Below are 16,966 nucleotides of genomic sequence, written 5' to 3'. Positions count from 1 at the left end.
CAGCTCGTGAGAAGCGTACATGGGGAGGTTGCAACCATACAGCGGTACTCAGCGACGTAGAGCATCCACAAGAACACAAACCCCCAAGCCAGCCTGACCAGCGCCAGGATCCGCAACCCTACTCAAACCTAAAACTGTTGACTTTGCCAAAGCTTGTTTTTGATGGACTTCAACAAACAATGGTGTAATGTCTAATTGCAAATGGTTTTTGCTGGACATGTTTTAAAGTACCTGAGTAGAAAACTGTATCCGGCATTGTGTCAGAGAGGTAGCACAAATATATATTTATCTACTGTGCATCTTCTGTTTCTTTTGTTTACAAAATGTAATGATAGATCTGTACATAATTTGCTGCATTCCCATGTGTACCACACGTGAGTGCCCCAGCCTTTAAAAGTATTTAATAACATGGTGTATCTCCCACCAGAACCGACTGCACATCTTAAGGCTTTTTATTCAATTTCTCAAAGAAAATGAGCTACAAAATGGACCAATTCATTCAATTTTGTTTAAAACCACGTCATGGTTGAAAACCCTCCCAACCCCTCTTGTTGGGTTCAGGGATCCATGCTTTGCTTTGCTCACTCAAAGGATTCAGGGAAATATTTCTGCCTCCCCACTGAGTGCCACCACCAGTCGATTAATCTCAGGGATGCAGACATTTTTGCACCTCTGAACAACAGCCTTAGAATGACACACAGAGCCATTCAAAATCAGATGAAAGTAATGTCAGTAATTAATTAAAGTGCAGCATGCCATCAAAACTATAGGGAAAACATAAAACATTCTGTTTACACACAGCCAGGCTAAGGCTTGCTGTGGTCTCATAACTAGGACTTGAATTGTCTTTGTGAATCATTTGGTTAATATGGTGTTTAGTATTAGGAATCACATTATTTCCAAAATTCATTTTGAGCAAATAAATTAACCGAGTGCACTCTCTAAGATAAAGTAATTGCCCAGGATCACAGACGTTTAGGCAAGTGGGGAAGCCAGGATTAGAACTCATTTTACTTGGTTACAAAGTCCACAACATGCTTGCTAGGCCATGGGTCTGAAGGCATACACCTTGAACTTTATGAGGCCAAGGGCTCTAATATGGGAGCTGTAACAAGACCACATTTTCTATTTTTCCAGTCGATATTGAAATGTATTGGGGGTCTAAAGTAGAGTACATACATGTGTGAATATACTGCATTAGGTATATGTCTGGTATTTATCCCATGCAATATATCCCACGTGATTCCAACCTGTAAATAGGTGGTATTTTAAAAATAGTGTTTATTAAAACTACATTTCGTTTTTAACATTACCACAAAGCCTGTAATGAAGCCCAAAATACCTTAAACTGTCCATGCACTAGTTTATTTATTATATTTGGGTAAGACACCCCCATGCCTTCAGCACTGTTGCATGTGATATGGCATTTGCAAGTCACAGAGGGCTTTTCTTATACGGTCAGGGAACTCTGAGGTGACTTTCCATATCTTTCTGCATCGCTAAGTACATTATTTCTAACGCAATATGCAGAGAAGTCTCCAATTCCCACACCCCTCCTTTAATACTTGACGTCATTCAACCATCAGCAGCAATGGACTTTCTCCAGCATAAATATGTGAATCTGTACATCGGTACTATATCAACAAATATGCAACCTGCAATTTGTGGCCAACTAATAATTTAAGCAGTTTTACATAAATCTGTTTCATCTTTAAAAAGTATGTCTATATGCAGGTACTTATTTGTGTAAAACTGCAGCAGTGCACTAGTTTATGACTGTGAACTTCAGGGAGAAAATGTACATGAAAATAATCTGAAAAAGCAAGAGTATTATTTCCATTCACTATTAAGTGTCAGCTGCTGCTCATTGTGTCAGCTTCAAATGTAATGCCAAAACTCCTCTCCTCGCAGGTCCCTTTACCTTGTACTAGGAGAACAGTAAGCCTCCTAGCTAGCTGGTGTGCCAGCCTCCTTCCAGGTTCGTCAAGAGTTGCATCATTCCTCATCATGCTGCTCATAAAATCACTTTTATTGCTGACTTCCATAAAAAACAAGCTTTGGCAAAGCCAACAGTTTTAGGAGTAGGCATGGGGTAGGCATTTGTCAGGCACTGCCATAGCCATGGGTAGGTACCAGTTGTCAAATGATGCGAGTACCTGGGCATATGATAGCAGTGCCTGGCAGGTTTCTATCTAATACCTACACACAAGCTTAAAATGATGATTTTTCCAATGCTTGTTTTTAACAGGACTTCAATGCAAGGATGCATTCTGTTATAATTCAAGTGGCTGAAGGCTCTCTTGTTTAAAACATGCGTATTACATCAGTAGTATATTTACATCTCCAACTAATTTGTTCTATGAAGACTGCTTTGAAATAACATGGTCAGGCTATTTACAGCACAACGTTTAATGTTTCTGCGTGATAGAGCTAGCTCAAAGATGAGTTTTTGTTAGGGAATGGAAGATTGGGGGTGGGAATGGCTATATGGATTAGCATGGCCATGGCTAATCAATGGGTCAGTAAATAAACAACGTCCACAAGCTGTGTGTCCCTCCTCACTTCCCATTCTCGCTCCTCTCATATCCCAATATCCCAATCCCATAATTTCATTTTATACGTGGTGCTTGAGCACCACCTAATAGCCAAAACTAATCAGTGGGTTGGTAAATTAGCATAAGGACTGTACATTATCTCTGGATGTGACGCTGGAGGGCATGAACAGACAGCAACATACTACCAGTCTCCTTTAGGACACAGGTGTGTACTCAGTCAAAGTGATTCATTCACTTCATTGGCAGTAGAGCATGTTTCTACTCTGGTACAGAGTAATAATCTACTTGTAGTGTTAGTTTCCTTTTATGGGAGCATAAGTACTAGAATTCAAAGTATTGTAAACTTGATAAACAAAGCTAGCTGAACACCTTACACCTGAAAAGGAGCAACTTGAGATCTCTGCAAACTGGCTACTATCGAAAAGATGTAAAGATACTCCAAAAAAGTCTGCAGCGTAGCCACTGTGTTTAATCACTCTTAATCTGGAGGATCCTCCTTGTCGTTATTCCTGATGGGATCAAATCAGCATTTCAGTAGCAGTCAAACAAAAAGCCACCATACAAATGAAATATACCACGTTGAATGGTTCAGTTATTTTATTTAGTTTTTATTTTCTTGAATTCAGGTAAATATTGAGAAGCTGGTTGTGGGCAGTGTGGGGTTTGCCTTTTAATATGCATATGTGCAGATGACAAATGCAGCGCAAAACCTACAGGAACCAGATCCAAACAAACAAGTGACACCCAGCACAAGTCTGCGTTGGGATGCTCAGCTCCACGGGCTCTCACTCCAGCCTTTGGTCCTAAGGAGACTTCTGTCCTTTGTTATGCATATGTGCAGGTGACAAATGCAGTGCAAACCAAACCGGAACCAGATCATAACAAACAAGTGCAACCCAGCACGAGTCTGCGTTGGGGTGCTCAGCTCCACAAGCTCTCACTCTAGCCTTTGGTCCCAAGGAGACTCTTCTCTTCTTTAAAATAAAAATACGTGCCCTGAATTTTCCATCGAAGGTGCCAAGTACATGTCAAACACTGCGCTATAGCAAGCCCCATTAACATAACATAATATAACATAACACCCCACTGTTCGAAGTGACAGTTTAACCTTCATGTGCATGTTGCTGCAGAGCACCCAAAGCTACTAGTGAAAGCCCCATAAATTACATAAAACACCCATTATTTTTTCCGAAAGATGCTAGTGCCGAGTAGCAGATTTTCAAGGTGTGCTACATAAACCGTTTTGCCTTATTACACTATATTTATGACGTGCTGCCAGTTTCCAGCATGATACATAGCAGTGCCTGGCAAAAGCTTAAAACCTAGCAAAAATGGTGGTTTTGCTAATGCTTGTTTTTAACAGTGTTTCAGTGAAGCACACGAAGAGTGCTTATAAATCGAGTGGCTGAAGGTAGGCTTGGTAAGACGGAGTGTTTACAACTCCAATTAAATCATTAACTCAGAAGATTGCTTTGACCAAACACTGGCAGCCACTTTTAATGTAAAGTCTGATTGAATGGCTTGATTAAAGCGAGCTCAAAGAGTTCCCAAAAGGAGGTGTTTTGGGTGGGCAGAGGCAGGAATGGGTGGGAATGTCTATAGGGGTTAGCATGGCAATGGGTCCCCAGACTAACGCTCTTCCTCCCTAGCTGTACTCTAATAATAGTTTTGGCTAGCTCAAACTAAAAAGCAGATGCTCACGTTGGAGCAACAGCAGTCACATTAAGTCATTTGAACTCATAATCCTCATTTAATTTCTGTGTTTCTTTCCCAGTTTACTGACCTCCACCATTTCTACTTGGCTCTGGATAATCGAATGATCGTGGAGATGCTGAGAACAGAGTTATCTTATCTGTGCTCCTGCTGGCGGATGACTGGGAGACCAACGCTGACCTTCCCCATCACACACACCATGCTCAGTAATTCGCACTTTATATCGCCTTATATCATTATCTAATGCCATTCATAATCATGGGTCCACCAGGATCTTTTTTCAGTTTATTTAATTGCCGCCTCATATTCCGTCTCACAATATAAGAAAAATGTTGTAAATTAAAATCATCTAAAATAAGTGCTTGAATGGCCCAATGAAGCCTGTCTGTGGCCCGGGTCCATGTGCATGCATAGCTCGATGATGTACATATAAATAACTGTGTTCTGCTCCTCGCTCATCTGCTCAGTAGAGGTACGGAGAGCAGAAGAGCAACTCTGTCATATTCTCTTCAGATCCCTGCATTACTATAGGGGTATTGGGCATGGAAATGGCAATGGGTTATTCTGTGCCTGGAAACAGGGCAGCACCGTTCAACACAATTACCCACACATTTCTGTGATGTCTGTAGTAAAAAATTGACTAGGCAGTTGAACAAATAGCTAGGGAAACGAATGTGCTTGACACACATATATCCACAAAAAGAGCAAATAAAACTAAATTATACAAATCCAGTCTAACACATTGGATCTGGTTGGTTCCATGTGTTAATAACGACACCCTAAATAACGACAAAAAATTTAAACAACACTTTAATAATGAAAAAAGTCGAATTAATTTATTTATTTTAATTTTTGGGTCTCCCCCCAAGCCCTTTGTTTCTACAGCCATTTTTACCCTCCCCCAAATTCCCCCACCCATTTTAATCCCTTACCGCACCCTGTATATATACATTTATAAAATAATGTGAATTTTTGTCGTTATTCAGGTGTCATTTAAATATATGTTTGTCGTTATTTGTTTTTTTTCTCGTTGTTAACACTGCAAACCGTGAGGTTTAATATGATCGGTCAGTGCCACTTACACACGTTTCCTGGTAACATAGAGAGCCACACTAAAATCTGTTCCAAAACAAAACATGTCAAAATAATGAACACAAACTTGAAAATCTGTGTTTCATTTCCTGGGCTGGCAAAGTTGTGATTAAAGGTGTACCTATGTGTATTTACTTGTTTACTTTACTTAGCTTTGCAGAAACCAGGAGCTTTTAAACTTACAGGTTTTATTATGGAGGTTCTTGTTTTAGCTAAATTCATTATTGATGTATCGAACGTTTGGTGAAGGTGTGACAAAGTGACAGGGCCAGCCTTGTATCCTGCCCACTGTCTGCCTGAGCGAAAGACTGGCAGGACCAAGCATCCTAGGTGTCATCTAATGTAAGGATAAAAATTAATGCTCAAAGTGGGGTCGGTCATTACAGACTAACGCCACAGGATTTTCCCCAAAGTGCTTATAAGAGAGTCTCTCTAAATCATACTGTGGATGCTAGGCAAACCTAAAATATTCTTGAACCCCATGTGAAAACAACTAGTTAGTAACTACCAGCTGCCAAAGAAATAAGATTTTCCAGACTGCATCTCCCAGGATGCATCATGTTTACAACTCCAAAACCCAGAACAAATTCTGGACGGAAAACCACGTGTTCAGAGTAAGCTACACTATGGGGAACCATGAGTACACTTAGAGACACCCCTTAGACAACAAATGCGGATCCTTGAAGGGGAAAACCTAACTTGTTTCAACCCTCCCTTCAAAGCAACAGTACTTGTAAAGGGAAACACCTTTCCTTCTCCCCTCCCCCTCCAAAGGAAACAGATTGTTCACAGGTGGGACACTTCCTAGAGGATTTCCAAACCATCGGGATGGCATTTCAAACACTCAAGACGCCCAAACTATGTTCCTGACAGGGGAACAGCTAGTAGGCAAGGTAGGAGCAGAGCTGCAGACCAACACCAGCTACTGCACTGAGTGGAAGACATCCCAAATGGTGTCACAACTTTTAAAGAATTTGTTTTCCTGGCCCTGGACTAGGAAACCAATTATTCAATCAATTTGAAAGTTTGCCTTAGACAATCAGAGGATGGTGGGATCTTTAAAACTAAGGCTAAGCATCCCAGACAGTGTCTCTGGGCTGGGAGCTGAGAAGAGGAGTTTTCTGGGGAAGCCGAAGGGCACCAGAGAAGGGGAGCTCTGAAGAAGGGTGTGCTGCAGTGAGGTGGTGGGGGAGAGCCACTTGATCCCAGGACAAGGCTGTGCTCCAATAAGGAAGAGGAGAGACCCATGAGCCCAGCAGAGGGGTATGATTATGGGAGGGGGAGAAGAGCTGTTAGATCCCAAGGGAAAGGTGTATTACAGTGAGGAAGAATAGAGCCCCCGGATCCCTGGAAGAGGGATATGCTCCTATGAAGGGAGAAGAGCGCCTTGAGCCCAGCAGAGGGGTGTGGTTGAGTGAAGAGAGAACAGATCCCCTGGGAACCTAGAAAAGGAATGTGCTTCAGTGAGGGGGAAAAGACACCACAAGCCTAGAAGAGGAGTGGGCTCTAGCAAGGATGCAGAGAGCGCCGAGAGACCCAGAAGAGGGATGTGCTCCTGTGAGGGGAAGAAAAGCCCATGAGATGACAAAAGGGTTGGGCTCCAGTGATGAACAGGAAAGGCCCTGGAATCCCATAAGAGTGGTGTGCTACTGTGAGAGGGAGAAGAGTCCATGCGCCTGGAAGAGGGGCGGCCTCCAGTGAGAAAGTGGATAGCCCCAGCTACCCCAAAAGAGGGCTGTGTTCCGTGATAGGGAGACAAGCCTTGGGAGACAAGCCTTGGGGAGCCCACAGGGGGGGTGTTTTTCAATGAGAAGGAGGAGAGCTGCTAGAGTACAGAAAACAGATATGCACCAGAGGCCCCTGACCCAAGTTAGGGGGTGGAATATAGTAAGAGAGAGATTGACTTTCATCCCCGGAAGAGGGAATGCATTAGAGGGTGATAGCTCTTTTGCCCTGGATGAGGGGAGTAGGTAAAAGAGAGGAGAGGCCCACAAAAGGGAGGCCTTGTGGGACACTTGCCGAAGAGAGGGAGCCCTAAATCCTCCACAGAAGAAGGGATAAAAACTGAGCGCTAGAGCGAACTAAGCAGACCTTTCTCTCTGAACCTGTCTGTATATCTCTTTGTTTCCTGTCCTTTGAAGATAATCCTGAATTCAAAGACTACTTTTGCCAATAACCTTTATTTCAGCTATCCTGGACCAATTTCCATGCAATGGTTTTATGTTTAACTGCTGATTAATAAAACCCTTTATATTCTGTAGTCAGTAGTTGTGTGTTGTCTCTGCCATGTAACAAAGAGCAGAGCAAGACCTGTGAAGGCGGGTCCTTATGGACATTAGAATTTCTTTTTTGTAGTTCTTCATTTTCAGCACCAGGTACCATCTGGAAATGGGGCTTTTCTGACTTACGAGCATCTAAATTGAACAGATGCCACAGCTGTGGCAACATGTTGTTTACTAGGCCAGAAAAACTGTGTTTATAGGTGATTTACTTGTTAATTGCACTTAGATTTGTAGAACTAAGGCGCTTTTAAACATATGGGTTTTATTATTGAAGTTAGATTCTTTGTTGGGCCCTAGGTTTGGAAGCTTCCTTACTTAGCTCTCTTATTTGTTATATCTTTTTCTTAGTGCAAGGTCACAGGATTTGGTTGTTGAGGTGAAGCCCACACCTCCTTTGTGGTATGATCTGGGAAAATCCTGGATACCTCGCTATTGGTTAATTTTACACAATGGATTTTCCTCACGGTTTCTTGTTTTGTGATAATTGCAATTGATTTTATTCATCAATCTGTTTATTGCGTGGGCTTGTGGTCCCAGTAGTGGTCAGCCGACACGTGTTTCGACCTTTGGGTCTTTATGAAGGCTATTGGCAAAGGATGGGGGCCCCTGTGGGGTCCTGGATGAAAACAATAATCAATGTGTCCTCCTGATTACCCGCGAGGACGCACCGACGACTCAATTCACCCCGATACCAGGACCCAATGCAGAGCCCAGCTGTCAAGGACACATCGATTAATGTTTTCATCCAGGACCCCACAAGGGGCCCCCATCCTTCACCAATAGCCTTGATAAAGACCCACGGGTCAAAACACGTGTCGGCTGACCACTACTGGCACCACGAGTCCACGCAATAAACAGATTGATGAATAAAAAAATGTTCAATTGTCACAAAACAAGAAACTGTGTGGAAAATCCAATGTGGAAAATTAGCCAATAGCTCGGTATCCAGGATATTCCCTGATTATTATTGAAGTTGTTTTAGCTAATCTATCATTGTTGTATTGGACCGTGGGTGAGTGGCAGTGCAAGACCTTTAAAGCCATGTCCTTAGGAACAATAGCGTTTGTTTTTAGTATTTCTTCCATTTTCACCACAAGGCGCCATCTTGGAATAGGACATTCCATATTAACTAAACAAGTACAGTAGTCACGCTAAAGGCAAGCTGTCTTCATCCATATGCTGCCAGATGCAAACATCCTTGCATTGCACCCAGTTCTGATTTTAGGTCTACCCATTTCTATCTATGCCCTAAATAAGAAGTTAAGAAGTTAATATAGAATACCACGAGTGAACATATTTTTCATCCTCTTCCATTGAGGAAAGTTCATAGCACTCTTTGGAACACTCCAGTGAAGTTATCTCCTAAATATATCTGCAATCTGCTTTATACTTGCATATATATATCACCAGGCTGAACCAGGGCCACAAGACACCTTAGCCGTGTGGCATCTGATAAACAGGATCTGTGCAGTGGGTCGGATTTCTATAAACATCTCCCTTCAGCCTGATTGTAACTTGCTGACTCCATGTGTGAGGTGCCTACTATCCGAGAAAAGTGCCTACATCTAGTGAATTACAGGTAATAGGACCCAAACACATTCTAATTTGAGGAACTGTAACTAGTGGTGTTCTTTAGTATTTCAGTTCAAACAACAAAGTATGGGTAATAATCAATATAAATGCTAGCAAAATATATACACTTCACCTATGGGTCCAATTCATTGGTGTTTAAAATTCATAAGGAGTAAGAGGCTCTCCAACCTCAGTATTACTCCCCTTTTCAACTGTCTCATAACATACATAAATAATCCTCAGAGATTTTCTTTTTTTAGTCTGGACCCTGCCTATCCCTATATGACACTACCCCTAAGTGGCATAGTACCCCCTGCAAGTGGTGTTAGGCTGCAAATGCTCCCTATTACCTATCACAGTCCTGGCATCTTTTAAGATCACCAGGGATCTATTAGTTAATTATTAAACTCCTGACCTTCCAAAGCTGACTACATGTGGGTATCCCAGTTCAATTATGCTCTCTGCTCTCAGAATTAAATACATTACCTTCCCAGTAAAGACAAGGGTGCTGTGGAGATATAGAACTCTCAGGGAATGTTGCTTGTGGGGCAGCTCTCCTGTAGTCTGACATAAGGACACCCAAATAAGTATTTCCTAGGTCCAGAAGCCTGCAGCCACTACTCCCATGGCTGTTCAATTTACCTGCTTTTCACAATCATGATTGTATATATAGTGGCTAAACAATACAATTGGAATGCAGAGTGTAGATCCTTAACCTAATCTACTCTTCACTTGCTACCTAGGATTTATTGTCCACCAAATTGCCTGTCAGTCAGGGGTTTTGTCATAAAAGCATAATGATGTCTATTCCTTTCTCTGGTGCCTCAACAATGCCTACATACATGAGTTAGCCCCTTTTTAGGGTCCTGGTTTATTATGCCTTGACCCAGATAATGTCACTTTTCTTATCATTATGCGATTTTATCCCCCCTTTTTCAGAAGGAGAGGGGGTAATCTGAGAAAATCCTAAATGGGAGTCTTTTCTGTCAGGGACTCTTGCTTATATCACCACACACCTGAATTGTGTTTACTACTCTGTCAGTCCTCTCACCTTCTTTTCACAGAAAGCCCCAACTTTCCTATCATGTCAGCAGACCGCAGGGTCATTGGTGCGATCAACTGTCAGTCACTTGGTGAATAAGTAACAGTTATTCACAGACAGTCTCTAGGGGACACCATGCTGCCATCTCTATTCAAACACCCCTTGCTGCACTGCAGTTATTGATCTACCCAACAAGTAGTCAGCATGACATCACACTAGGAACAGTAGAGCTGAAAGCTTAACTCCTACAGGCCCAGACAGCCTTGATTGTCTATTTCCTAGTCAACAAAATAGGAAATTTAATTCTGACCCTACAGAAATGACCTGGGTGTTACATATGCATTTACATGACCATCCAGCGGTCACAAAACAATGTTTCATTTTAAGAACTGATTCCAGAAAGGGATCCAGAACTAATTTCTATTACTGAATAGTGGCTACAAGACCACTCAACACCTATTCTGGCTGGTTTAGTACCTAAGGGTCATAAAATACTGCTTCTCTGTACATAGTCCAGTAGGTGATGGAGTTAGCAGTGATATATAGAGACATCATTAAACTGTAATAGATTGCTTGCACATGGGGTTCATAAATGTAACGTTTTCAAGCTCACTTTGCTCTCTATGGGTCTCAGTCTGAGAATGTTCTATTGGTCTCTCAACCCCCAGATACATAAGAGTTGAAGATTGTCTTCAAAGCCTTGATCTAAATCTTAGATCAGATCTCCCAAACCACCCATGCCACTAGGCTCGTCAGATCTTTAGGGTGTTTATTCTCATTAAAGAAGGACAATATTTTAAAGCCAAAACAAGATAAACCTGGCCTCATGTATATGCGTATTTGGATGCAACAACTGAAGTACTAGACCAAAAGTTTCAGTCTCATTTAGCACCACTAGTTAATGATTCTTGTGCACCATCAGATAATGTATGCAATAAACTAATGCCTGACTTCTACAATGTTGAAAAAAAAATATATAATAAATCATATATATGGTATACTAAAGCATTGCAGATTGGCACAAATTCTACCCCTGAGCAGGAATGGAAATGACGACGAGGTTATGAGGCGCAAGAAACATCCCCAAATGTACACCTATAAAGAATTATGTATGTAAGCTTAGGAATGCAACAAAAACCTCCAATTTTTCTAGTCGCATCTCGACAGCAACCAATGAAATCATTTAATAGCATCTTTATTGTTTGTAGTAAAAGCTATAAAAATACATTTTTGAGAAATGTAGCATTTCGAAAATGAAAGCAGGATTATAATAAGTAATTTATGTCATCACAATTATCAATGTTTCATAAGCTTCAGTCAATTATTTTAGCCTTTGTTTAAAAGCAATTCAAATTGCAATCACTTAAAATCAACTAGATACCATCCCCATCAACACAGCCTAATTTATTGTCTCAACGTTACCCACAACAACTGTAATGGGTCACCGATTCTAGTGTCTTATTATGACACCCACAGGAGTCACCCGGATATTCCTAATCCCATGTTTCGTCAAAGTACCCAGAGGAGGGGGGTACCAAACCTAAGCTGCATAAACAGATTTATATGCCCTCTTGGGATGCAGGCAGTCAGGTACCCCTCCATTCCTCACAGCATTGTACACCTCCCAGGGTTGCTCAAAATGTCTTCTCTCTTCATGTGCCAAAACATTTCTCTCACCTCTTACGAGGTGTCCTTCCATATAGATGGAGGAAAGCCCCAGAAGTCAACCAGTAACAATGTATAGCACTTTTCTTACCTGAAAGCAGCCTGGGTACTTCCCTTGCGGCTTTGATCCCCACATTTCTTTAAGTGAAGCTGGAGTTGGACCATATTATGATCCAATATAGGAATTTTGCAGTCTATTAATACAGCTTAAGACACTTATAAAATTGCACAAACTGTACAATCGAACACAATGCGTTTATTATATTTACGCTGCACAAGAGTTATGTGAAGAGTTGACAGGTTATTTTTTCCAGCAGAATGACGCCTTGCAATCCGAAAGGATGATCTTTGAAGAAAAATGTATACAAACACATGATCTGGAAAAGTCTATTCCTACGCCAGAGGTCACGTCTACAACTTTTATCCCAGTAACGGTACAAATGTGCATGCTCCTGATAACCAGAATTAGAGCGCCTGAGTCCCCTAAGGAAACCGGGCCAGCAAGAGTTTAAAAACCAATGCCGCCCTAAAGATAGAGGAAATATGTATTTTTCTGAATGTCTTGCTGAGTACAAGTGTAGTCGCATTAGAACTAAAAACAGCAATAGTTAGACCTCTTCTTAAAAAATTGCACTGGACCATACTATTCAAGCAGACGTGCGTGCAGCGGGTCAGCTGCATTACTTCTTAGTGGGAAATCATTTGTTGCATGAATTCCAGGCCCAGTTCCATCCAAGAATGAGAATGAAATCAGTACTAATACTAGTATTGGATGATGTAAAAAAAACTGCTGATGGTGGGGGTTAGCCTAACTTGTCAGCATAATTCGATACTCTAGATCACAGGACACTGTTGGACTGCCTTTACAATGGATCCAATCATACGTAAAGGGTGGGTAGCTCTTCTCCCATTTCAAGCAATCAATCAACATTAGTTTATTTTCCAAGGGCTATAACACTTTTATAAAAATGCAATTAATGAACACTGGTAAAACAGACAATAAAATTAAAATAAACATAGCTTTATCCTAACACGCAGAAATGTACCTGATCCCAAAACTAACCATGTAAGTCTAAAATATAAAATGCTTTGTTTACTGCCAACACATACTCTTTGTAAACATTGTAATATTCCATCAACCATCTATTTTAATTATAGACAGTTGCCAAATCAAAGAATCAGGTTCCAGAATGTTGTATTAATTATAGATGCTGCAAATTCTTCATCTCAAACAAATAGTGAACAGACTCTCTCATGGGGAAGGAACACACACTAGACGCACTTTCTGCAGGGATGGTCTTTCGACTCACGCCCCTCCGGTACCAATGGTATGGAGCGACTATCATATGATCCCTTTCACTGTCAAAATCCCGAGCCACTTGATGCCCACAAACACATAACTGCAGATGACAAACAAAAGAAAATGGAAAAGTCTGGACCTTGAAACTTTAACACAAATATTAGAAACTATCAAACCAGACACCTAAACAAAATTGACACCAGACACAGTTGAAGAGAACCTGCACGTCTGGGTCACAGATGCGTTACATCAACTAACACCCTTACAACTCTTCAAACTCAGACTTAAATAAATCGCAGCAGGATGGTTCACAGTGGAACAAAGGGATCTCAAAATAATAAACTGTCAACTAGAAAAGTGATGGATGAGCAGTACAACCAAATAGACAACATTAACTATCAACAACAAATCCAGCTATACAGAAGACAGATCTGATAGCCAAAAAAGTAAACTATACGGCGACAATCCAATTAGCAGCAAACCCACAAAAAGAAATCTTTAGAACCATCAAGGAAATCAAAAACCCAACTTCATGCAACAACATCATACCATCGCAAAGCCTATGCGACAGCATCACGGCTCACCTAAGAGCAAAAATAGAAGCAATACAACAGGCTACCGACACATCCCGCAGGACCACAAACAACACCCTTCCAGAAACTAGAAACAAGCACCCTAACAACCAACACAGCACTCCATCGATTTGAACCTATATGTGAGGAAATCTTTGACAAGCTATATTAAAGATACCACCATAGCCGAATCTCCCTATGAGCCATACCCACCGGATATCTTTAAAATGCTACTTACCCACAAAACACCAGCCCGACTACTAATGAACCTATCGCTAATTACTGGAATATTACCAAAGTCATTCAAATCAGCGTACATCAAACCTCCCATGAAAGATTAGAGGGGAAATTCTGACGACCCTACTAACTATAGCCCATTTCAAACCTACGGTTCTCACCATGAATCCTGGAACTACTCATTAATGTAGAAAGCAACGCAATACTTGACCAATCCCAGGTCATTTCAGACCCATGAGAATAACAGAATCAGTACTCCCATATGGGACGACCTAAAAATGAACAGCAACTGCAACACCCAATCGGCACTCGTACTACTGGACATATCGTCTGCCGTCAATATGACCAGGCCCACAATCCTAATAAAAAGATTGGAGGAATCCGGTGTACAAAGCTCTGTGCTACAATGGCTGACATCTTTACTCACCAATTGAACAGAAAGAACACACATTCTACCATTCACAAAAAATATTGCATGTGGTTTACCACAAATCAAGCCTCTCCCCATTCCTCTTCAATATCTATATGGGTCCTCTAATGAAGCCAATTCAAACTCATGGACTGACAGCCTACAACTACGAACACAACCCCCACTCATCTTCAAGATAACTAATGACAACGACCTGGACAACGCCCTCAATAAATGGCTCACTGACATAAACACTTGGATAGCAACAACAACCTCAAACTAAACCCAGCCAAAATACAAATATGAATTGCCACACAAGAAAACAGTCCAACACAGACATGCCCCACATGGCCCCTTAACATGGGAACTCAACCGTAGACGTCAATAGTGATTACAAATCTGGGAATTCTCCTGGACAATGGCCTCACCTTGGAACCACAAGTGCTATATCACTATAGTGCAATAGAAAAGGTACTGCAACCTCCTCTGATTAATAAGGGGGATCCTCCCTTACCTCATTTTAGCACACAGAATCCTCACAATCATCTCCCTGCTATTATCAAGGATAGACTACACAAATAGTCGATACCTGGGAATGCCCGAACACCTCACCAAAAAAATACAATGCATCCGAAATAATGCAGCAAGACTACTCCTGAGAGTAAATAGAAGAGATCACATCACACTGGCCCTAAGACGTCTACACTGGCTACGGGTAAAGAAACGCATTGACTTTAAATCTTCTGTATTTCCCTTAAATCACTTCACGGACAAGGAGCCGAATTCATCCAAAAACAAATCACCCGATACCAGACGAGGAGAGACCTAAGATCCAGCATCAAGCTATAAGTAGAAACAAGAGACTATGAGAAAAAAACATTTAGAGGAACTGCCTTTTTCCTATTTGATAGCCAAACTATGGAACTCAAACCCTAAGGAAATAAGAATGACTGAAGACCACCTCACTTTCAGGAAATGTCTAAAAACCTGGCTTTTCAACTCGCTGAGATAAACACTGACCAACCATTCAACAACCACCCCAGGAACGGATCGCCAAGCCCATACAATCCCTGCTTCTACAAACCATAAACCGGGAACAAGGAAAACATGAGATACATTCAGAACGGAAAACAATAACATAACTACAAATAACCAGAGATCACCCAAAACCCACTGAGCACTTCTCTCCCATGCTACTTACCTACAACACATGCTCAGAGGGCTAATGAATGAACCCACCAAAACACGCAAACCGCAACCACTCTAACCAAGCTACAACCCAAACATCTCAGACAACAAACAAGTCAAACACTGGATTCCACCCCTCCAACCACAAGAAGCCCAGTGCACAAAACAAAGCACATCCAGAGAGCTCACACATACAGACACTAGTTGCTCCTGGTTCTGCACGCATCAACAGGTGAGTACAGCATCTATCCTACCCCTTTACCCCCCACTAACCAGCCCTACCCACTTTTCCTTACAGAGCTATGTGAGTGCCTGTAGGCCATGAAAATTGCAGTGGTGCACGGTATAAATCAACTTAACATAACATATATCTATTACATTCCATGCCCTTCTAAGATAATTTGATATGTCAAAAACCCTACTACTGTCAGCTGGTGATTTAGAGAGGATTGCAGCCTCTTCTAACGCTTTTGGCCTTTAATCTTTGGTGAAGCCACTGTTTCCATTTTCCAATGTGTTTAATGGCCACAGTAGCATAAAGCAAACTTTGTTTCCCTTAATAACTCTGCAATATGCAAGGTTTTTATAATTTATATCATTCCACCCAACCATAAAACTTCCCATAGGCAAGATCTTTTGACGAAATTTGATGTAGATTGATTTTGTGCCGAAAGGTTCAATATTATCAAGGTATTGTTCGACCCTTAGATTCACTTTATGTGATAGATAATTCACTGTTCAGGTGTGTCCCTGTGCTCCGCAGAGTTCTTCATATTGGTAGATCCTCTTCATATGAAAGCTCCCTAATTTTCCCACAGTGTTGGGATCTGTCCTAATAGATGGAAGATTCAAACACTGTAGGGGTTGCTTAACATACTTGTACCGCGGCCATGGGGTTTCTACCAGAAACTGAATAGCATCCCTCATTGCCCCTCTATACTGCGCCTTTCGAATCTACACGCAGACCTGCAGAGTGAAACAGGGCTTGGCCCTCTCAATTATACTTTTTATTTTGTATGCCAGCCCTTTAGCTAACTTGATTAACTCATTTGGCTTTAGCTTTTTGACCTATTTGATCTAATTCTGTTACTGAATGGTGATATTAGGGACACCCATGCAAAACATTGTATTGCTTTACTTTTTAAATCCCTGCCTCTTGAAGGTCCCCTAATGTGTATACCTCACCTCACACCACCTTCCTTATCTTTTGCCTCTCTGATCATGTTGCCACATTGTTCATATATCCTGAAACTTCTTAGTGTACATTGTATGTATGTTTGTATCCCATTCTTACTTTTTTGTTTTGTGTTTAACAAGGTCAGCACCCCCTCCACAACCA

The 16,966-nt window shown here is 41.4% G+C and overlaps 1 protein-coding gene across 4 annotated transcripts in view; it reads left to right on the top strand.

Moving 5' to 3' along the window:
- Positions 1 to 16,966, top strand: part of PHKA2 (phosphorylase kinase regulatory subunit alpha 2) — an 840,998-nt gene that overhangs the window by 450,021 nt on the left and 374,011 nt on the right. For all 4 annotated transcript variants that reach the window (XM_069636956.1, XM_069636954.1, XM_069636955.1 and 1 more), the window contains exon 17: positions 4,330 to 4,474. In XM_069636956.1, the coding sequence (XP_069493057.1) occupies positions 4,330 to 4,474 (145 nt within the window). The remainder of the gene's footprint in view (positions 1 to 4,329; positions 4,475 to 16,966) is intronic.

The sequence above is a fragment of the Ambystoma mexicanum genome, chromosome 7p (assembly GCF_040938575.1).
Source record: "Ambystoma mexicanum isolate Mex_15411 chromosome 7p, UKY_AmexF1_1, whole genome shotgun sequence".
NCBI lineage: Eukaryota > Metazoa > Chordata > Amphibia > Caudata > Ambystomatidae > Ambystoma > Ambystoma mexicanum.
Note: the sequence above shows the minus strand (reverse complement) of the source record. Positions and strands in the feature narration are given on the sequence as shown.